General features: G+C 53.6%; 1 protein-coding gene across 8 annotated transcripts in view; it reads right to left on the bottom strand.

The window, feature by feature from the left end:
• Positions 1-23,929, bottom strand: part of ANKRD11 (ankyrin repeat domain containing 11) — a 168,753-nt gene that overhangs the window by 28,454 nt on the left and 116,370 nt on the right. For 6 of the 8 annotated variants that reach the window (XM_060289796.1, XM_060289803.1, XM_060289797.1 and 3 more), the window contains one exon: positions 2,775-2,916. In XM_060289796.1, coding sequence (XP_060145779.1) covers positions 2,775-2,861 — 87 coding nt within the window. In that variant the 5' untranslated portion in view covers positions 2,862-2,916. Of the gene's footprint in view, positions 1-2,774; positions 2,920-23,929 lie in introns of all 8 variants that reach the window. The other 2 variants (XM_060289799.1, XM_060289800.1) reach the window with 1 other exon arrangement.

The following is a 23,929-nucleotide window of genomic DNA, read 5'->3' on the forward strand; positions in this document are numbered from 1 at the left end:
ACACCACACAGCCACAGAGGAAGAGCCTCCTTCCAACAGCAAGGGCCTGTCCATCGAAAGGAAGCAGAGATCCCCACCATGAGTCCGCATCCCCTGTGGGTGGGGGTGGGGTGTTACCGTGGGGACTGCTCGCGGGGGAGGGGGGTGTCCCGAGAGCCTGGTCTGGATCATCGTGATCCCAGGTTCTAGAAAGGAAATGTGCATTTCTACTTCACTAAAAGTGCTCACAGAAAGCTTTTAACCCTCAGCCAGAGCAGAGCAGGGCAGACCTCGCTGAGCCTCCCTCACTAGTACCCAGGCACCGTCACAGGGACCAACCGTACACACTCCACAGTGTGTTTACTTCCTCAATGCTAACAGGATGTCTAGACGTCAAGTTCAACCTCTATCGGGTTCAACCTCTATCAGTTCAACCTCCATGTCAGACCGTGGCACACCCTGAAAACTGCTGTGGCCCAGCAACCAGCGTCCCCTACGGACGCTCAGCCAGCTCCCACACACCACGTACAGAGACAGGAGGGCTGGCTCTTAACCCGCACCCCACACACCTGCCCTGGAACCCCTTCGACTATGACTAACTGAGTCTTATCTGTGAATGACCAACAACGACAGAAGCCAGTAGGAATGAGGACTCTATCAGCCACCAAAAACAGCACAAATAGGTTGATCTGACTGTCCCACCTTCGTCTGCTGAAAAGATGATCCTTTCGCAACGAAGCAGCCTCAGCATCTTGTAGACAAGCAGCTGAGCACACACGTGGGTGCCTGTGGGGACCCCGCTCCCCAGGACAGGTGTGCGCCTGTCTCCACTGCCCCGCAGCTTCACGGCCAAGGCCGAGGGCCTCCGACTCCCTCCTGCCTTTTCAAGGTGGCTGCTGCCGCGCCAGGTCCTTTGAATTGCCAAACACACTTTGGAAGCAGCTTATCGGCTTCTCCCCAAGAGCCCTCAGGGGCTGGGACCTGCATCGCGACGGCTCTATGAGACTGGCCTGGGGGGCGCTGGCATCTGAACACCATGGAGACACCCTCGGCCCGTAGGCCCTGCTCCTCTCCAGCGGCTCAGAACTGCCTGAGTTTCCCGCAGCAAAGTTCTGCAGGTTTCAGGGTGCACACCTTTCATCAAATTAATCCCTAAACAGTCTGTAGCCTTTTTTTTTTTTTGTGGTACGCGGGCCTCTCACTGTTGTGGCCTCTCCCGTTGCGGAGCACAGGCTCCGGATGCGCGGGCCCAGCCGCTCCGCGGCATGTGGGATCTTCCCGGGCCGGGGCACGAAACCGTGTCCCCTGCATCGGCAGGCGGACGCTCAACCACTGCGCCACCAGGGAAGCCCCACACATGTGTTTTTAAACTTACACACCCGACCGCTGGCTAACAGCGCTCAGAAAAGGCACTCTGCACGCTGCTCCGGCCACAGCCTCGCTCCGCAGGCCTTGCACCCCGCCGCTTCTGCGCACACCTCCTGGGCCTCCTCTACAGACGGCCCTGTCGTCTGGGGGAACGCAGCTGCCCTCCCTGCTCCAGTCAGGGTGCTCCTCTCTCTCAAGGCCTGACCTGTCCCTCCCCTGCGAAACCTGCGTGGACACCTGTGGTGTCACACAGCCATGCCCGGGGAGCGTCCTGTGGAGGGGAGGGGGTCGCAGCGGGTGGCGTGTGCTTCAGCCGGCGTCCCGCAGAGAGCGGGGCAGGGCGCGGGGCTGGCTCCTCGGCCAGGCACAGCTTGTTCCTCGGCCCTTTTTCTCTATCTCCCTCTCTGCAATCCCCAGCGTCACTGGGACCGCAGGAGTCCACCTGGGACGGCAATACCCCGACCCCTTCACTGCCACCAGAAGGCCTGTCTGGAGCCCCGAGAGGAGCGGGGGCTCCCAGGGGCTTTGGATCCATGGACCCCTGCCACCCTTCCTGGGAATTCAGCATCTGGACGCGGCCTCCTACTCTCTCCTCGGTGGATTCCTCTGGGATTCCGGGAACCAGCGCTCCCAGAGTTTCCCAGCGCTGGGAGGAGCATGGAGCCCGAGGCCTCTTCCCAGACCTGCTCGTAAAACCACGGGGCAAAGCAGCAACGAGCCACATCCAGCTTCCACACGGAGGGCTTCTCTGAACGTCCTCCTCCTGGATCAAGGGGGGCCGGGCACAGGCCACAGCACCCCACGCAGAGCACGGGCGAGGCCACCTTTGCAGGTGGGCCCTCCCTCAGGAAGCCTGTGAGTCTGTAACTCCTACAGACCAGCGTGGGGGTCCCGCTAAGAACAGTCTGGAGGGAACACTGGGTGTCACAGCTTGTGGAGCACACAGCACACACCCCGAGCCCAGGGCGCCAGCACATTAACAGGACACAACGAGGCAGATTTACAACCCATTTTCCTATTCACACTGGCAACAAGCAAACGGGGAGTACAATTACCCAGCAGCGTTTCAAGTCAGGACCACTCGCACGGCTACCGTCAGATTTGGTCTGCCAGCAACCATATGGCAGGAACCCATGGTCCTGAGGGACAGACGGTGGGGCCGAACTGGGGTTCTCTCAGACAGCAATTTCTGTCCACGGACCTAGTGGTTAAAGCTCCACTTTGGCCCCCAAATAACAAACATCCTTAAAAAAAGCCAGACGTGTCCTCCACAGCCACCCAGCACAGCAGTTCCTCCACTGCCGCCCGAAGACGGTCTCGCGGCACAGACGTCGCCCACTGCAGAGGGACAAGCGACAGTGACACCCCCAGCCCTCCCCCGGGCCCGGAAGAGGCCCACGCGGAGTGGTGGGGGAGGACGAGCTCACCTTTTTCCCGGGCTGCTTCTCCACCATGTCGCTGCTCAGGGAACGCTCCTCCTGCTGTGGGGTTCTAGAACACCCACCCTTGGGCATCGTTTCCTCCTCACCAGGCCTTCATTCACGCCGCCATCGCTTCATCGTCAACCGTCTGCTTAAAAACAGAGGACAGGGGTTAAGATCCAGTGACCCCACATGAAACCCAGGTGCCGCCTCCAGTCAGCGATGCACGATGCATGGACGCAGCAGCCTTCTGAGGGGCCGCTCCTGAGGCACCGGCCCGGCTGGCAGCCCCGGCAGCGGCACGTCCCCCTCCACGAGGGAGAACAGCAGAACCCCGGGGTGCACGCGGGGCCCTGCTCCGGGCGTCAGGCGCCACACACGCTTGGTGGCAGCACCCTCTGCCCACGGGCAGGGTCATACCTCGAGGTCCAGGGGATCACGCCCACCACCCTCTCGGCCCCCTGCCCCCACCCCCAACAGAAGGTCAGGATGAGGGCTACTCTGCCACTCAGAAAGCACCCAGCACCCCGAACTCCCCAACTCCCGCAAGTCAAATGTCCAGAAGGTAGGCAAGTGACGCCGCTGGGGAATGCCCGGAGGATGTCAGGTAGCTGTGGCGCCCACTCCTGCACGTGGGCCTGAGGCCTGCGCCCCTGCATTTCCCAGGACACATGCTGTGGTTATCGTGTTTTCTGTATTTTATGTTTTGGCATCTTCAGTTTGCTTTCTGGGGACAGACCGCCCTCCCACCAGGGCCAGCCCTTTCTTGGCAATGGCCAAGAACCCCCCACAAAACCACCCACCACCCCACCTACCTCTCACACACAAGCCGCCGACTCCCCCGAACATAACGCATCCCAGGTACCACGTAACCAGAGACCACCCCACAGCCCGCGGAACTGTCCACTCCACCCACCGCCTTCCCCATGGAGACCCCAGGGGAGATGCTGGCCGACTCGCCTCTCAATCCTGTCTGCTGCTCCCAACAAGCCCGGTGCTTCCCTGGCGGCCGTGCCGGCACAGCCAGGCGCTCTGCACCTGTGCGTGGAGTCGTCTCTGCCTGTGGCCACACTGACCCGACCCGCCCCTGCCCGATGTGGACAGCTCTCCCCCCACCCCCCCGGTCCTCCTGTGCTTGCTCCACGAATCACATCCAGGGTGCGTGCTGCGCTCAGCAGAGGGAACAGGGAAAAGCGCGTCTGCTCCGTCCTCCTGAAAGCCTTCCTCGCAGACATCCTCCTCACAGGGTCAGAGAACAGTTCACACAAACCGAATCACACCTCTGGCACCTTGCCATGTTGGACGAGGGGTTTTGTAAATAGCTCACCTGGAATTAAACAGCCTCTACTCTGTATGGTTTTGGAAACACGCTGTTCAGAAGCGTTCTGGAGTGGCAGCTCCGACCTGCTCTTCACCAGCCTCTGGAGAACCTGTCTCCTTTTCCACATTAACAGATCAAAGGTTCCCCGAGTGTCCCCTTGCTTATTCACTGGCCAACACACATCTAACTGTAGTCAGTGGAGGGACCACACCACCTCCTGACACCGCCTCCGCAGCACACCACGCAGGTGGGCCGGGCTCTGCCTCCACACGTTCCCCGTGGCTGCGGCCGTAAATGATGGTTCCTATCTGCGCTTGAAACTGTGAACGCCAAGCTCTCTTCCAGTTTTCCACGACCAAACTGGGCTGTCTCAGCCTGAGGAATGGCATGTCAGAGCCTGACTCAGGACAGCTGCTGAATCTCAGGGCTACCTGGGAACTCATCAGCAATGTTTCCACAGAAATTTAAAGATTATCCGAAGTTAATGTTTTGAAAACCTCCTGACTGCCTGCTCCCAAGATGGAAACCCAGGCCACGGAGCCGTGGACGCGCGACGCTCGCACCCCCAGACGCGAATCCCCGAGTGTGTGGAGCCAGGCAGCGCACGCTGGGCGGACCCACGAGTCCCGGACCCCGACCTTGCCGCATCCAAACCAGGAGGGCGCGTGGACGGCCAGCCCAGGCCGCAAAAGCTGATGTCACCAAGTGCCCCACGGCAGCTCTGGCCTTTCCTGGGAAGCCCTGCACGAGCTGCCCAGAGGCTGGGGGCAAGAGGGGGGCCCGCTCCTCCAGGGCCTCGGTGCCCACGGCGGCCCCCCAAGGCGCACCCCCAGCTTCTGGAAACACCGGCAGACCCTGCAGCTCCTCTAGCGCCTCCTGCTCCGCTGCTGTCGTCGACGTGAAATTTCAACACTACACCCGCGTGCATGTCTCCGACCCGGGCTCTGGCACGTCCCTGCCACCAGGAGACACTCGCCACTGCCGTCATTTTGGGCGCAATCCACTAGCTGACGGAGGAGGCCCGCGCCTCACCAGGATGTCTGTGTTGGCAGCTGGCCCCGAGTGCCAGGTCTCCACTCATTCCTGAGGAGGGACAGGGCTCGATGGGTCCAGGTCCGCCCCAGCTGTGTCCCGGTCTCACAGGCACACTTCTGTCCTCTCCCCTACGTGCCCAGCAGGACCCTCCCTGAGGCTGCCCAGTCCCTCGGGCTCCACACCACCCTGCACCCCTCCGCTGGGCAGCCTCTCCTTCCCGCCTGCCTGTCCTGGGCCCAGGGAGACGTCCATTCACAGGGGCTGGCGGGACAGACATCCTTGTCAAGAGACCTCGTGTCACAACGAGGCGTGTCCCTCCCCAAAGGCGCTCTGAGCGCCACGGGCAGACCTAGCCCCGCGGGCACCGCAGCAAGCGACTGCCCCGACCACGGCACCCTCCTCCTTCCCGACACAACTCGGCCCTGCGAGTCCCTCTCCGTGGGCAAGAGGCGCAACTCTCGGAGGAGAGGCTCCCTCCAAACTAACCCTGAGGAAGGTGGGTGGCTGCACCCCTGCCACACCCGCCGTTCAGCAAACTCCTGCCTTTGCGAGTGACAAGCTAAAAGCAAGACACGAGGGGGAACCTGAAGGCAACTTTACTGGCCTCGTGGGGATCAAAGCTGGAACCTGAGTGGAAAAGGCCACAGCACCGTGGGCCCCAAATCCACGGACAGGGAGAGCCCGGCCCCGCAGCTCCAGGAGGGAAGGCGCAATGGGGCGGGACGAGGGCCCACCGCCTGCCGACCTGTGCCAGCCACCCCCACCCCAGCGGCCTCATCCCCGCAAGCTGCAACCACAGGGGCAGAGAAGGCAGCTGAGAGGGAGGCTCAGAGCAGGGCCCGGAGGGACAACACACACAGGAGCAGGGTGAGCAGGGGCTAGAGAGAGACCGGGTCAGCAGCAACCTGGGCTTCAGGAGAGTCTAGAAAAATTCAGAGACAGAAGAAAAGACTCACAAATTTTAAAACGAGAGGATACACTAAGTCCTGGAGGAGCAATCCAGAAAGCCCGCTGTCACAGCAAGGCAAAGACGCTGCCCGAGGAGGAACCAGAGACAACGGCCCAGGACAGGACCCCAGCCAAAGGGCAGGAGCCCACTGAGCCCCGCCTCTCCCGCACGGGGGCCTCTGTGCAGGGGACGCGGACACAGCGCAGCAACGGTCCCGAAAAACGATTTCCAGACTCAAACACCAAATGTAGCCACACTGGCGACCAGGGTAACGGCAAAAGAAAGGCACTTGCGAGCCTGCAGCAAAGTCCCCCGGCCCTCCCCCTCCTGCGGGCCTTGGGGGGGGGGGGGTGTTGGGCAAGGGCAGCCGCAGGCGGCACAGCCCGGCCTCTCCTGTGGGGTCAGAGCTGAGCTCCAAGAATGGTCTGAATTTAAATCCTTGGGGGACAAAGAAAATCAAGACTAATATTTTGTAAACCAGGAAAACTGCATGGAATTAGAATTTCTGTGTCCATAAGTAAGGTCTCCCTGGACAGAGACCACACCCAGAGCACTATCGTGGGCTCCACAAGGGACACTGTGGCCTATCGGTGTCACCTGAGGGCGCCAAGACGCCCCAAGCCCTCTCCGGCCGGCGTGGCCATGCACCCGCTGGCACGTGGCCGCGGTGAGCCAGCCGGCGTCCCTAGCGCTGCCTCGATAAAGCAGCAAACGTCGTCCACTCTGTCGCTCAGCAAACCCTACTCCCTGCCCTCCTGACACTGAGCAGATGGACGGTGGGGCTGGCGGGACTGCACTGGGCTCTGGAAAAGCCCCTGCGGCGGGGCTGTGGCCACGCCGGCTGCGTTTTCATGGGGCACAACGGCTACTTGAAAGACTCTCTCAGACAAGCTATGATTATTAAGGACTGGTACGTGTTTTCTCAAAAATGAACAAAATGAGGCCATCGCTTCAAGGAAAACTAACAGTAGTTGTGGCCAGCAATAAAATTTGAGCTTTCACATGAATTCTGGGAAACTTGTATCCCTTCCATTAGCTTCCTAGCACCCAGCCTGAAGACGGGTCAAATGAGGTTGGTGGTGATCATGGACCGTCCACATTTGGGAGACCCACACACCTCAGGGGACCAATGCTTCACAAGGGAGCCCCCAGCGTCTTCAGATCCCCCGAGTCCAGTCGGAGGAGAACCCACCCTCACGTGGAGGCTCCCAGGCGACTCCCTGTTCCCTATACATGTCTGTGAGAGGCTGGATCGTTTTCACACACTTTAAGCAAAACCGCAGAATGCAACAGATGGAGTAAAGGTGCCAGGTATTAGAAAGAGCTGCAGCTATATGAAACAATGCCACTCTTCTCACTAAACTTCTGTTTTCTTTTATAAAATAGTTACTTTTCAGTAAAAGTTCAGTAAAGTTTACCGTGGGGTCCTCACTGCAAACCCCCAGGTGTGTAAGGGACTCAGGGCCCAGCAGCTGAGCACCAGTACAGAGAGGCTCCTGGGCAGAGGGAACCCAGATGGAAGTACTTGCTGTCAGGAAACAATGAGTGCAAACCAGGAGCAGGGGCTGGGAACCATAAAATGACTCCTGTACAGAAGCCCAAATTGGCGTAAGAAAAAAAAGGAAAAGGTCTTTAAAAAAGAAAGAACTTGGAAATTCCCTGGTGGCGCAGTGGTTAAGAATCCGCCTGCCAACGCAGGGGACACGGGTTCGAGCCCTGGTCCGGGAAGATCCCACATGCCGCAGAGCAACTAAGCCCATGTGCCACAACTACTGAGCCTGTGCGCTAGAGCCCGTGAGCCACAACCACTGAGCCCGGGAGCCACAACCACTGAGCCCATGTGCCACAACTACTGAGCCTATGCTCTACTGCCCACAAACTACTGAAGTCCACGAACCTAGAGCCTGTGATCCGCAACAAGAAGCCCGCGCACTGCAACAAAGACCCAACGCAGCCAAAAACAAACAAATAAATAAATAAATCTTCCTTCCAAAAAAGCAGAAAGAAAAAAAGAACTCATGCTAATAAACTTAAAATGAAAAGGAAAGGACTTCAAATTGCATAAATAAATATTAATTTAAAAAATTAAAGTCAAAGTTAAAAAGCTGAAGAACAGTACTGACACCGCCTGATGCTGACAAGGGCCAACCGGCAGGCCAAGCGCACGTGCACGGTGACCCACGTTCCGACCAAGGAGCCCCCGACCTGAGCCCCCCGGCAGAGTGCATGCAGAGACATGAAGGTGATTCCCACTCACCCCCACACAGAACCCAAGTCCAGACACTGCAGACCAGAGGAGAACAGGCTGCTGGACAACAGGGTAGAGAACACCTTCACAACCTCAAGGTAAAGAAAGAGCCCGCAAAACCGGAAACACTAACCATAACGGCAAAGTCTGAAAATTCTGACACTTTATTTTTAAATTTTATTTATTTATTTTTGGCCGCGTTGAGTCTTCGTTGCTGCGCGCGCGCTTTCTCTAGTGGCGGCGAGCGGGGGCTACTCTTCGTTGTGGTGCGCGGGCTTCTCATGCCTAGAACCTGTGTTGCAGAGCACGGGTTCTAGGCATGCGGGCCTCAGTAGTTGTGGCACGTGGGCTCAGCAGTTGTGGCTCGTGGGCTCTAGAGCACAGGCTCAGTAGCTGTAGCTCACGGGCTTCACTGCTCTGTGGCATGTGGGATCTTCCCGGACCAGGGCTCGAACCCGTGTCCCCTGCGTTGGCAGGCGGATTCTTAACCACTGCGCCACCAGGGAAGCCCAGATTCTAACACTTTAAAAACAACAAGTTTTGTTCATTAAAGGTCACCTTCCCACAAAAGAGAAGAATTTTCTACACACATAACTGACAAAAATCTCTTATCCAGCATCTATCAAGAGCTCCCACAAATCAATAAGGAAAAGAGAAAACGTCCACTACAAAAGATGGAAGTGAGACTCAGGCCTTTCACAAAAGAGGAAATCCAGATGAAAAACTGATCAGCTTCTTTAACCAACAGGACAATGCAAACAAAAACCAAAATAAGCTATAGAACATCAGCGAAGATGCAGAACAGAGGAAACGACGCATCCTGATGGGAGCGCGAGCGGAGCCACGGACCCACTGCGCACGCGCGCCCAACAGCCCACAGCGCCTGGGGCGACACCCAGAGGCCACGCCAGCGCAGGACGCAGGCCTGTACCGCACACGCCAGCAGCCCCTGTGGGAGCCTGCAACAACCCAACCATCTCACAAGTCAAGGCAAAAAAAAGTTACATTGTATGTTTCCCTAAGTTTCTGAAAACAGTGCTGAGGGATGCACTGCTCAGCTGACAAGACTATTAAAAACATCAAGCGGTGACTATTGTAAGTAAAAGTCTGAAGGAGGGTGGGATGGGCAGTCATGCCTGGGAGTGTGACCTGGAGTTTTCTACACAAAAGTCACATGCGTGTGTTCTTTGTGAGAATGAAATTGTACATTTTTATTTTGCAGACTTTTGGATATTATGTTACATTTCACAATAGTAAAGTTTAAAACACTGGGTAGGGCTTCCCTGGTGGCGCAGTGGTTGGGAGTCCGCCTGCCGATGCAGGGGACGCAGGTTCGTGCCCCGGTCTGGGAAGATCCCGCATGCCGCGGAGCGGCTGGGCACGTGAGCCAGGGTCGCTGGGCCTGCGCGTCCGGAGCCTGTGCACCGCAGCAGGAGAGGCCACAACAGTGAGAGGCCCGCATACCGAAAAAAAAAAAAAAAAAAAAACACCACGGGGTATGTACCTGCTACACCCTGGCAGGCGCTTAGAAAGTGGAGGGCTAATTACCAGACCCTGTCCCAGGACAGTCTCCCTTCACGGGGCCCCATGCCCTGTGCAGAAATGCAGCTCCCTGGACACTATGGGGCAGCAGCTCAAGGCTGCCAGCCTGTGGCGAGACCCACCCTCCCTTGCACAGAGCACACAAGCCACTGGAACTGCGCGGCCAGAATGGAAATGAAAACCTGATCAATTAACGGTGAACTAGGAAGGTTGGAGGAGGGGATGGTTAAAACAGAGGAGGAAAAAGATGTCTTACAGAGAAGGGACCAAGCTGCAGAATAAATGAGAGGAGAAGACAGGGACAGGCCGGCACCCTGAGAGCCCCACGACGTGGTGACCAAGAGCACAGCACGGGACGAGTCCACACGCCTCCATGGCTGCTCCACGGAGACAAAAGCACAAGCCAGAGAAAGAGCAGACTGAGAACCCAGAGGAGGACAGCCCTGGGGAGGGACAGGATAGGAAAAGTGGCCCTGGGCGGGCACTACACCCACCCACCAGGCGGCTGCAGGACAAAAGGGGGGAAGACCCAGCACTGGGACCAGCGGGGGCCCCACAGGGTCACCACATGGAGAAAGCGACTAGAGAGGCCGGTGCAGCTATGCTTGTGTCAGAAACAGGCAAACCTGGCTCTGTGCCTGAAAACCGATGCGCGCAATCCACCACATTAACAGGCCAAAGAAGAAGCACCACACAGTCCTAACAACTGGCGCAGAAAAAGAATTTAACACACATCAAGGCTCATGATGAAGACTCTCGGCACAAGAGGGGTCCGGGGAACCCCTCAGAGTGAGCAGGAGGGTGGGCAGCATCGTCGGCCAGCATCACCCCTAACAGTGAGACACGGGGCACGGCTGCCCTCCCACCACTGCTTCTGGACATCTTCCTGGAAGCACTATCCAGTGAATGAGGAAGAAAGGAAATAAAAGACTGGAAGGGAAGAAATAAAACTTTCTACGTGATAATGATGTGACTGTCTATCTAAAAAGCTGCAAGGAATCTACCAAACTCCTGGAAACAGTGAGCTCAGCAAGGTTGCAGAACACCAGATTGACACACGGAAACCCACCACATGTCTACGAATAGCAAGAACGTGTGGAAATAGAATTAAAACACAATACCATTTACAAGTGCGCCAAATAAAACTGAAATGCTCAGGTACAAATCTAAATTTAAAAAAAGTATGAAAACCTGTACAAATTGTAGGAAAAAAAAAAGAAGAAGAAAATCTTTAAGACCTCAAGCTAGGCAAACAGTTCTTAAGACATGACACCAGAAGTACCGTCCATTCACAAAGGGAAAAACTGGTCAACTGTATCTCAGCAAAATTAAAACCTTCTGCTCAATGAAAGACCTAGTTCACAGGATGAAAAGGCAAACTGCAAATCACAAGTCAAAGGACTCGTATGAATAAAAAATAAACAACAATCAAAACAACTGTAAACAACAAACATCCAATTAGAAAATGGACAAAAGACGTGCAGAGACATTTCATCAAAGGAGAAACATGAGAGTGAGAGCAACTCTGGGAACGTGCCCTGCAGACACAGCTCACCTACTGGGGGTTTCCAAAACCACACTCAGTCCCACAATTGTTTTAGCATGTTCAATAGCCACTTGTTAGAAAGTGAAATAACACAGAACAGAAAATATCAGGAGGCATCACACACACCATCTCATGAAGAGTTATTTTGTGAACATGTTTCCAGGGTGTGTGTTAAGGGCAAAGACAGAAATAGACTGTTTTCCTAAATTATGAGAAGCTGTCAGGACACTTCAGAAACACTGGCCTAAGTAGTTAAGGACACAAATCTGTTGCTTTTCTATACACTAATAATGAACTATCAGAAAGAGAAAGAAAACAAAAATCCCATTTTGAATTGCATCAAAGAGAATAAAATACTGGGTTGACCAAGAAGTTCATTCAGGTTTTTCCATAACATCTTACAGAAAAACCCGAACGAACTTTTTGGCCAATCCAATACCTAGGCATAAACTTAACTGTGTAGGTGAAAGATCTATACTCTGAAAACTACAGAACACTGATAAAGGAAATTTGAAGATGATGCAAAGAAATGGAAGGATATCCCATGCTCTTGGGCTGGAAGAATTAGTACTGTTAAAATGGCCACATTACCCAAAGCAATCTACAGATTCAATGCAATCCCTGTCGAAATATGCATGACAGTTTCCACAGAACTAAAATGATCCAATCCTAAAAATTACATGGAACCACAAGTCTTGCCTCATTGCCAAAGCAATCTTGAGGGAAAAAAGAACAAAGTGGGAGGTATCATGCTCCCTGACTTGAGACCATACTATAAAGCTCCAGTAATCAAAACAGTACGGTGCTGACACAAAAACAGACACTTAGGGACTTCCCTGGTGGGGCAGCGGTTAAGAATCTGCCGACCAATGCAGGGGACACAAGTTTGAGTCCTGGTCTGGGAAGATGCCACATACTGCAGAGCAACTAAGCACGTGCACCACAACTACTGAGCCTGTGCTCTAGAGCCCACGAGCCACAACTACTGAGCCTGCGTGCCACAACTACTGAAGCCTGCGCACCTAGAGTGAGTGCTCCACAACAACAGAAGCCACTGCAATGAGAAGCCCACGCACAACAATGAAGAGTAGCCCCCGCTCGCCACAACTAGAGAAAGCCCGTGCGCAGCAACAAAGACCCAACACAGACAAAAATAAATTGATTTTTAAAAAATAGACACTTAGATCAATGGAACAGGATAGAGACCCATGCACCTATGGCCAATCAATCTACCACAAAGGGGACAAGAATATAAATGGAGAAAGGACAGCCTCTTCAATAAATGGCGCTAGAAAAGCTGGACAGCTACACATAAAAGATGAAAGATTAGAACATTTCCCCACACCATATATAAAAATAAACTAAATATGGATTAAAAGATCTAAGCCTAAGACCACAAACCATAAAACTCCTGGAAGAAAACATAGACAGAACTTTCTTTGACATAAATCATAGCAATATTTTTTTTGGATCTGTCTCTAAAGGCAAAAGAAATAAAAGCAAAAATAAACAAAGGGGATCTAACTAAACTTAAAAGCTTTTGTGTAACAAAAGAAACCATTAAAAAGACAACCTACTGAGTGGGAGAAAACTTGCAAATGATACAACTGAAAAGAGGTTAATATCCAAAATATATAAACATGAACTCCCTTGCAGTCCAGTGGTTAGGACTCTGCGCTTTCACTGCTGAGAGCGTGGGTTCAATCCCTGGTCGGGAAACTAAGATCCCACAAGCCTCATGACGCGGCAAAAAAATACGTGTGTGTGTGTGTGTGTGTGTGTATGCATGCATGCACTCACACACACACACACACACACACACACACACCATGTAGATACAGCTCACACACTTAAATATCAAAAAAACAAACCAACCCAATCAAAAAATGAGCAAAAGACCTGAACAGACATTTTTCCAAAGAAGACACATAGATAGCCAACAGGCACATGAAAAGATGCTCAACATCTCTAATTATTAGAGAAATGCAAATCAAAACCACAATGAGGTATCTCCTCACACCGGTCAGAATGGCCGTCACCAAAGCCTACAAATTACAAACGCTGGCGGTGTGGAGAAAAGGGAACCCTCTTTACAGGGTTGGTGGGAATGTAAATTGGTGCAGCCACTATGGAGAACAGTATGGAGGTTCCTTAAAAAACTAAGAATAGGGCTTCCCTGGTGGCGCAGTGGTTGAGAGTCCGCCTGCCGATGCAAGGGACACGGGTTCATGCCCCGGTCCGGGAGGACCCCACATGCCGCGGAGCGGCTAGGCCCGTGAGCCATGGCCGCTGAGCCTGTGCGTCTGGAGCCTGTGCTCCGCAATGGGAGAGGCCACAACAGTGAGAGGCCCGCGTACCGCAAAGAAAAACAAAAAACAAACAAGAATAGAGCTACCATATGATCCAGCAATTCCACTCCTGGGTATATATCTGGAAAAAATGAAAACTCTAATTTGAAAAGATACATGCACCCCAATGTTCATAGCAGCACTATTTACAATACCCAAGACATGGAAGCAACCTAAGTGTCCATCAATAGATGAATGGGTAAAGAAGATGTGGTGTTTATACACACAATGGACTATTACTCAGCCATAAAGAAGAATGCAGTTTTGCCATGTGCAGCAACGTGGATGGATTTGGAGGGCACTATGCTAAGTGAAATAAGCCAGACAGACAAAAACACACACTGTATGAGATCACTTACATGTGGAATCTAAAAAATACAACAAACTAGTGACTATAACAAAAAAGAAGCAAACTCACAGATACAGAGAACGAACCAGTGATTACCAGTTGGGAGCGGGAAGGGAGAGGGGAAAGACAGGGAGAGGGGATTAAGAAACACAAACTACTATGTATAAAATAAATAAGCTACGAGGATATATTGGACGGCACAGGAAATTAGAGCCAGTATCTTATAATAACTTTAACTGGAGTGTAATCTGCAAAAATACTGAATCACCTGAAATATATATAGCACAGCAAATCAACGATAATACTTCAATGAAGAAAAAAAAGAGCCCTGGGTTTGTGGTTGGATATATCTGTTTCTCTATCTGTAAAATATGGAAGTAAACCTTCCTCATGTTAAGAGCTCAGGATGATACCTGACACCTGCCCAGGGCTCTTATCAGTGGCCCTTGAGTCTCTCAGGCTGGGGAGGTGGGGGCTGAGGATGGAGCCCTTGAAGCCAGTGTTCCTCCAGGGCACTTCAGATGCTTCTCCTGAAGGAACACCCGGTTATAGGCTTCTGCCTGAGAGCCAAGGTGTGCCCCCCTCTCTGAGGAACCAGTCTCCTCCTGCCATCACCTCCCTGCCCCCAAAGGGTGAGGTCCCGTCACTTCCGCGAAGAGCCACAGCCGCGGCAGTGACAAGGGGCGGGCAGGCACAGGCTCCGCCCACTGCCCTCACGGTGGTTTATCGCCCGTGTCTGCCCCAGGCCTGCACCTACAGATGGTGGGGAGCAGACACGCAGCAGCCGGTGGCTGGACGCTGCCTCTGCCGTGCATCTCTGTGAATGCAACCATGGACACGTCCCCCTCTGCCTGATGACACCCGTGGGTAGATCTTTTATCAGTTTCTAAATTAAGAAGTGATGGCAACATCACAGGAAACTCGACACTTTTCCTGCCAGTTGGTTCGAAAAGGCCTTAATTGTTACTTCGATAATGGGTTTCTGGCCACGTGACCATGCAGCCAGGAGGCTTGAAGACACAGAACCACCATTCTCAGGGCGGTGAAGGCCCAGGCCAAGGACACTGCCTCCACCAGAGCCTGAAGCAGCCTGGCTGAACACACACACACGCAGGAGCACACAGCACACTCACCCCTGAAGGCTGGAGAGCCAGGCCCCGTGTGAAAATGCTACCCCCTCCCCACTTCCCGGCACCGTCACACAGAGCTCAAATAACAGCCACCCCCACCGTGGGAACCCAAACTTCCATGAGGCTGGGGGCACCCTGCCTACAAAGGTGCCTCCCCAGGAAAGGGAGGGGGCCGTGGCTGACGTGGCCCTGGGAGCCCTCCCACTCTGCACAACCCTCAGCACCTCTGTGTCCCCCCAGGATGGTCTATGTGGCCAGAAAAACCAAAGGACAGGTGACAAAAGGATTTCGTACACGTGTAACGTTTTGCATATAAAGGGACATCTTCCCATCAGGACACCGGACAGATGGATGGAGACACCAAGCAGAGCATCAAGGTCAAAGTCGAGGTGCTCGCACACCTCCTGCTGCGCAGATGCATCCAGGAGAGGGACCCCGGCTGTCTCCTTCCTCCTCCGGTCTCGGCCCGGTGCCCACACACGGGCAACTCTGAGCAGGGGCTCGTTTCAGGAGACCGGGGCGCCACATGTCCTGTCCTGCAGCCCACGCCCCGCAGTGTGTCCCACAGCACATCCTCACCGAGGACGTGAGGCGCCCAGGCCCTGCTCCTCCAAAACTGCTTTTTAAAAAAGCTTGTTCACATCAGCCTGCTGGGCCACACGCTCTTACGGGCGCACGTGGCCCGTGTGGCTGGCGGCCCGGCAGCTGGTTATCGGCTCCGCATGCGCAGGCGCGGGTGTGTGCGTGCACTCGCAGCGTCTTAGGAAGGACTGCAGCTCAGCCTCTGAGCCAGCCCAGGAGGGCGCCCTGGTCGGCCACCAGAGCCAGAGAAGGCCTCCTCCCCTTCCCTCTGTTCTCAGCCCACAGCACAAGCCCGGGCCCAGAGACCGCAGCCTCTGAGGCGCACCTGCCGCCGGACATGCTCAGTGCAGCAGCGTCACAACATGGCCCCACAGTGACACAGGACAACCACCAGCACCCGCCTCAGGGTGGGCGACGTCCCCAGACGCGTCCTCCGCTGCTCCCCATGGCACACTGTCCCCTGTAGCCCTGCACGTCCACCTGCCCGGGCCGGGCACCGCCGAGGCCGCTCACCCCATCGTGTGCTGCTGAGGTTCCCGGGGACACAGCCCACCCCAGCCCGGTCATCTGTCACAGGGGACACAGCGGCTAAACTCACACAGCAGCCTGGAAAAGACTTGTCTGTGCTGGCGACACTGTGTCCACCATACTCTCTGGTTCCTGAAACAGAAAGTCTTTTGCAGAAAAAGGCTACCAAAAGAACGATCCTCTCCACTTCCGTTTAAATAATCAGCTGGTAATTTCCCTCTTTGAATGGCAAGTTTGCCAAGGGGATGTTTGGAGCAAAACAAGTCTAAATTAGTAACAAAGTCATCCAGAAATAAACCCATCATGAAGCCACCTCCTTTGCCCCAGAAGTCACCATCACCTGGCCTGTGCCCGAAGTCTCTGATCAGACTTGGGAATGAAAAACCAGGGAGGCACGCGTGTCCACGCTTCCCGACGCTTCACCTTGGAACCTGAGCAGAGGGACGTTCCGGTAACTGCTCGGGGCAACTACACTCACTGCGACCTTCTTCTAAACAGGTTTCCACGCACCAGAAACAAGTAACTCTAAACACACACCCCGGTCGCAAGTCCTGTTTGTAGTGATGGTCGGCCACATTTCACGCGCTGTTGCTGGGTGCCTTTGTGACAACGGGGGGCGTGGGCCCCACGGCGGGCAGGTGGAGGTCGTGGCCTGCCGCCTCCAGGGTCCCGGGAGCACAGGGCACCACTCCCAGGTCTCCCAGCCCTTCCTGGGCACTGGCACCGCCCACTCGGAGCGCAACACACGCTGACACTCGCCCTGGACCCACCTCCTCCCTGTACTGCTCACTTTGGCAAAACCCAACAAAAATCCTCTCCTGGGTGGAGCAGCAGGGCTCCTGGAGAAACTGAGCGGCTTTTCCTTAGCAAGAGGGCACTGAGAGAATATATTGAAAATGCATTTACCCAGACACCCTACTTCCTGTGGGAGGGAGCCTTGTGCACGACAGCCGCGAACTGCAAAGCACGTGTCCACGAGCGAGCGGCGCCGGGTGCACCGTGCCCACAGGGCAGCGCTGCTCAGAGGCAGGCCCCCCCCAGTGGGGTCCCCGCCACGTCACAGAAGTGCCCTCTCAGGGGCGCTGAGAGCCCCAGGGGTGGGCACACTTACACTGTACACCTAAGACCTGTGCATTTGTTCACGGCTACATTACATCTGAAAGAGGAAAGAGAAAAGCTGCACGGTTGCCTCAAGGAAGCAGCAGCAGTGGGCTGAACGGCAGGCCCACTCCCGAAGATCTTGCCACGCAGCACTTGTGCGTGTGACCTTATTTGGGATAAGGTAACTAAGTGAAGGACCTCAAGAGGAGCCCTTCCTGGATACTCGGGGCAGACCCTCACCCCGACGGCAAGCGTCCCCGTGACAGAAGGGAGACAGTGCTGCGGCCCCGAGCCGACGAAGGCGTGGGCCGCCAGGAGCTGGAGGAGACCAGCACCCCGGGGGTGCTGCCCAGGGGTCTGGGGAGGGAGTGTCCTGCCAGCACCGCAGCCTAAAATTCTGGCCTCCAGAACTGTGAGGACGCACCTCTGCTGCCTACACCAGCCAGTGCGTGGTGACTTACAGCAGCCCTAGGAATTAACACAACACCTACGCAAGATAAACTCGTGGAGTGTCCTACGACTGGCCACTTGCTCCCCAAAGCCAAGATAGACGACCTCCTGCTGTGTCCTCCAGACCAACAGAGGCTGCACCCCGCTCTCCACCCTGCGTGGTGTGGCCCCTCGGACCCCTAAGGGAAGGCGGCACACCAGCTTCAGGGGTCACCTCCACCCCGAGGAAGGGCCCCAGGCCTGGGTCGCTGGCTGCTCCCCTCACCCAGGGAAATGCACTCTGAGCGTGGTGGCTCCACGCCAGGGAATGCTCATCACGGAAACCGGGACTTGTTCACAGTAAACTCAACAAGGCTCAGCTGAGCCCAAGGCAGAAAGCTGGTGGGCACTTGCTGCCCTCCCTGGAGAGGAGGATGGCTGGGAGGGGACCCGGAGGGGCCCTCCTAACAGTCCTCGCACTGCCAGCGCAGGCTTTCCTCCCTGCTGGGCCCGCCCCGGAGCCACCGACAGTGCTGACACCTCTGAACAGCGATACAAGTACCCACGTGACACCCTCAACACTGCCCCTTAAGGTTGCGATGCCTGAAGTATTTACTCTCTGGCCCTTTAAGAAAAAGACAGCCAACGCTGTGCTAAACCAAGGCACTGGCAGACACAGTAAAGAGCAGGTCATATCAGCAGTCACGGAGAAAAAGCCTTTTTCCACACAACAGCTCTGAGATCTGAAAGGAAAGGTAAAACCAGTTACAAGATAGGAGGCTCTAATTTTTGCTAAAATATACCATGTGATAATAAAATACAATTAATCCACGAAACAAGATTCCAGAAGCTAGTAACACAGGGACGCCCGCGGGAATGTGCTTTCAGTCTTCTTTGTATTTTATGATTTTCCACCATGCACATACACTGCCTCTATCATCTGATTACGGAATCAGACATAGGGAATTGCAAACTGCATCCACAAACCTTATTTAACATTTCATGTTCTACTAATCATTTTACCTATACGATCTGGAAAAACCCTACGAGTTTTGTCCTAGGACAGATATTTTACAGGGTGAAAACCAAAATCCCCATGGTGGGAATGACACGCCCAGAACTAGCAAGCAGGATGCTTGGAGAGTCCGGAGTAGAACCCACGTCCCACCTAGAAACTCCCTCCAGGGCCACTGTCACAAGTCCCGTCCACTAAGGATCAGAACAGAAGGTGACATCTGACCACTGTGGTGAAAGCCTGGACTGGATCATGAAAGGACCCAGTGGGCTTCCCCTGGACACAACCAAAGGCATGACAAGTGGCCAGCTCAGTTCGAACCCTACCATCTGCCAATTAAACACAAAAAACAATCACAAACAAAAAACCTCACCAATGAAACTGTAATGAAAACATTACAGACTGGGCAGGCCAGTCAACAGCAGCCAACTGAGGTCAAGTTCTAAATCCCCAAAGCCCACGCACGGCACACGTTGTTTGAGTCATGTTTTCACAGTGTCGAGGGGAAAAGCAGTTCCTTTTCAAACCATTCCAGGAATCCGGAGGCCCCTAAATATGTTTAAAATGGGTTATTACATTTTATGATCTCCTCACAGCAAATATTTTCTATCCTTGGCATTTTATAACAAAGTAACAATGGCTAAAAGTTTCATTAAAATGTAGAAACATACAGAAAAGTATGAGAAATAATGTAAGAAACATTCATGTATCCCATCGCCTGTTCATTTTGCCATATTTGGTTTGGAATTTTTTTATATAAAAATATTACATACATAGTTGGAGCCCCTATGAATCCTGCTATCATCCCTCCTCCTCCTCCTCTCCGAAGATTGTGGATTTTTTTTTTTTTTTTTTTTTTGGCGGTACGCGGGCCTCTCACTGTTGTGGCCTCTCCCGTTGCGGAGCACAGGCTCCGGACGCGCAGGCTCAGCGGCCATGGCTCACGGGCCCAGCCGCTCCGCGGCATGTGGGATCTTCCCAGACCGGGGCACGAACCCGCGTCCCCTGCATCGGCAGGTGGACTCTCAACCACTGTGCCACCAGGGAAGCCCAGATTTTGGATTTTGATGCTAATCATCACCATACATGTTCTCACACTCGTGCTACATGCTACACTGTAAACCTGTAAACATGATACGGGATATCTTTACAAGAAACACGTTGCGCGGACCTTCATAAACCGTTTCCCCCCAGATTATGCTTTGGGGATTTATCTATGCTTCTGTTCAATGCAGCTCTGCTTTATTACAACTGCAGTGTGGTGTTCAATGTCTGAAAGGAAAAAAAAATTCTCTTATTGACTGGCATTTATTTTGTTCCAGCTCTTTGGCAGTACAAACAGTGCTACAATGAACATTTGTCTTCACGCTTCTGTACATGTATACCTAAGAGTTTCTTTTAGGGTTCACAACTAGAAATGGAACTGCAAGAAACTAACTAAATTCTTTTTAAAAACCTGATGCAGCTTCACACTGCACAGTCATTCACACCATGCCCTGTCACTTCTGATGGTGGCATACGTCTTCAGTTGTAAAATTATCAAGAGATCTTGACAGAGAAAGGGGGAAAGGTATCCTGCATGTGACAGAGTCATTAGTGGAACGTGACTAGGCTCTACCCCAAAAGTCAATAACCAGGAACTTTCATCTAAATAGAAACTGTAAATTCGAGTGATGATATGAGACTCTTCCTGGGCCAAACCTCTGAGACGAAGTTCAGGGACAGCTGAGGTGAAGGGACAAGGGTCTGGAGAGCCCTGAGGCTCCAGAAACCGTGCAGGAAGAAGGTTGACAGTTTTCTCTTCCTGAAAGTGCACAGTGACATGGCAGGTGAATAGAAGGCGGCCCCGAATGAAACACGAGGACGCTTCACTGTACAAATTCAACCTTCAGAGAGACGGAGAAGTTACCAACACACCCGGAGGAGCACCACTATAACATACGTGACTTCAGACTTCTTTAACCCAGCGGAAAAACCCATAAATCATAACCCAGGTCATATGACTACAGCTGTTTATATGCACTACTGTAAAAATGTTTAAATGGATATTTCCACTGAAAAACATATGAAGCCCGAGTTGGTCACTGTATCTCTAAGGAGGTCGGCTGAAAACAACCACAGAAACAAAGCGGGTCCCCTTCTCTCCATGGGAAACACACTGCAGGGAAAGCAACCAGGCAATCAAGCTACAAGGGGGCAGACAACGTGACTGCAATGGGACAGCCTGGGGACCCTTGTGTGAACAGATCCCGCCAAGCGTCCCCCCGCCCGGAAGGACTGTGTGGGCAGCGAGACGAGGCTCGTCACCTTGGCAACAGCTCTAAACATATGTGCAGTGATACCAGATGATTCCTGAAAGCTGTAAATAGAGGATAATGGCATAAAAATTCCAGATTAAAGCAAGGACCACCCACCCCCTCCCCTCACTACCCTGCCCACGGCTTAAATCCCACTGGTACCTCTCAGAGCAATTCCATGTATGCAAACGTGCTTTTAATCTCCGGATATACCAAACACTGCAAAATTATGTACCTAGAGAAGCAAAATATAAGGCCCCCGGATTAATCAGCTTTGTGCAAACTCGGGTACGGACATGAAGTGGCCACGAGACGGCAGCGTCTACAGCAGAGGGCGTGAGCCCACAGTGGCTGCAGTCACCTCAGGGATCTCTGGGTCCTCCCCACACGGTCACCTGAGCCTCCCCGGGGCCCTCGGGGCCAAGGTTCCTAGGACTGACTCAGACCTGGCTTCAAAGGAAGAGGTGGAAGTGGGGGCAGGCCCGCAGCCGGAGGAGACCCGAGGGAGGGTCCAGGCCAGACAGTCCAAGATTTCCGGCCTCAGAACCCAGTTCCAACTTGGTTTGAAAAACACAGTCCATTTCATCTTTGGCGAGTTTGAGACTCTGGAAGCAAATCATGCAGTCCAGGATAAAGCAGCAGCATGAGGAGGTGTGCGCTTGACAGGCTTGCAGAGAGACGGCTGACGTGAACCCAGCCGAAGGTGTGAGGGCGTGACTTGGCAGGGCTGCAGCGCCATCTCTGGGACTGTCAGCATTCACCCCACCACCTCTGGTCTTCTTCCAGCACGGGACGCGGTGAGAAGAACATGCTTTTCCCCTTTTTCTTCCTACCATATTTTTAAACCATCGTACAGAAAACTAGGCAACTAAATCCCCAATCATGAGCTGACATTTTTAAGAGAAAAAACAAACTTGATATTTTGTGTTACAAAAATCTATTTATGGGCCCTACAGATACACTTCTCAGGACAGTCATTATTAAAATTAAATACTAAATATTCCAAGGAAAAAAACAATTGCAAGTTAAAACAGAGATGTTAAAAATGTTCCGAGAAATTGTTTTTACAGAATAAGCAAACTTTCGTTTACTCGGAGCGTCCCCCGCACTGATTCCACCCACATGGCAAAGGGGTGGAAGAAAGGGAGCAGGTGCGAGGCGAGGAGGCCTGGGCCATCACATGTTTAGAATCCTGGACTCAGGATGCAAAACCAGGAGAAACTGCAGTCACATCCGTGTGCAAATCTAAGTTCCTGAACAGATATACACAACAACATTTATAAACTCCAGTGCTCTGTTTTAAAGATCCTGCATCTGTGGCAAATTCTTTCAAAGTAAATACCAACTCAGATTTGTCTTTTTTGTGAACTTCCTTAAAAGCCACAGTACGCAGGTATTCTTCTGCACAGGGCTGGGGAAAGGGGGCGGGTGCAGGCAAGCCCTGTGTCTCCTCTCGACAGCCTGCTACAGAGAGAGGACCTGGCCCCGAATCCACTCCAGGGAGTAAACTCACGTGAGTGAAGACGTGTCCATAGGTGCTGCCTGACGAGAAGCGTCGATAAGCCCTGCACCAGCGTCATTCCCAAAGCTCACTGCTCCTGGTGTTCAAGGAAGCGCCCTGGGCCCTGAGAAAGGGACCCCAGGGCCACGGAAGGCTCCCCCTCCCCCCGTTCTTGCCCCAAAGCTGATGTAGTAGAGGGAAGGCAGGCCTCCGGGAAACTACAATGACAGGGCTGTTTCCAGCCAGGGCACCTGCAAGTCAGACCCTCACAACCTGTGGCGTGGTGTGGCCGTGGACCACGCGGCAAACAACCCGTGCGCACTGGCTGAAATCGTGAGCAATCTCGGTCTCCCTGTGTATAAATCAGGAAAAGAACCACTGTCCTGCAGGGCCACATGGAACCCAGGCAAGTGCCCGGTACACACAGCAACTGTAATTAACGACCACGCCCCACCCCCTTCAGTAAGGGACTGGGTTTAGTGATCCATTTCCAATTACATCTGCACGGTGCTTTACTCTCATATGTCATTTTATTTAGAGCCCTACCTAGCCTCAGTTGAACAGATGGTATTGTCTCCACTTTACAAAGGCAGGCAGGGCTCAGACAATCACGGGGGTGCCCGGCAGGGCCTCGGAGGGCCGTCTCGCAGGGCCGCGGCCACAGGGTCAGCGGCTCCGAGTGAGCCAACCCACACAGATCTTACCCTCTCAGGGGTAAAATGCTTCCATCTTCCCAGACTGCCCCTGAACAAAAGGAGTGGCGTCCTTCCCTCGTCTACAAGCTGCCTCAGCGTCTTGAGGACAAAGGCGGGCACTTCTCCGCAGTCCGGAGAAGGTGTCTGGGAGACATCGAGAACCACAGCGGGGAGCGAGGGTCGTGGGCCGGCGGAGGCTCGGCCAAGGCCTGCACACAACAGAGGCCCCGACCCTCGGCCCTGTCTTCACCTGCCAGGAAACACCGAAGTCCATTTCTCCGGTGTCATTACGAAGGTCCTCATGAAAGAAACCAGTGAAGAAGATCATTCGGAAGAAGTGGCAGTTATAGGTGAAAATATATAAACACACGCACAACGCAATCGAAACAAGAATGGACACGAAGCACGAGGAAAGGCAACCTGGGGGGTGTCCCAGGTGGTCTGAAAAGGCTGGCTTGCTACACACCACTCTCACGTCCAAGGTGACCGCAAAAAGTGTGTAATTCCCAAACCCGTAGAGGAAATAGAAAGGGAACCGAAGAAGA

This window comes from Globicephala melas, chromosome 19, assembly GCF_963455315.2.
Source record: "Globicephala melas chromosome 19, mGloMel1.2, whole genome shotgun sequence".
Lineage (NCBI taxonomy): Eukaryota > Metazoa > Chordata > Mammalia > Artiodactyla > Delphinidae > Globicephala > Globicephala melas.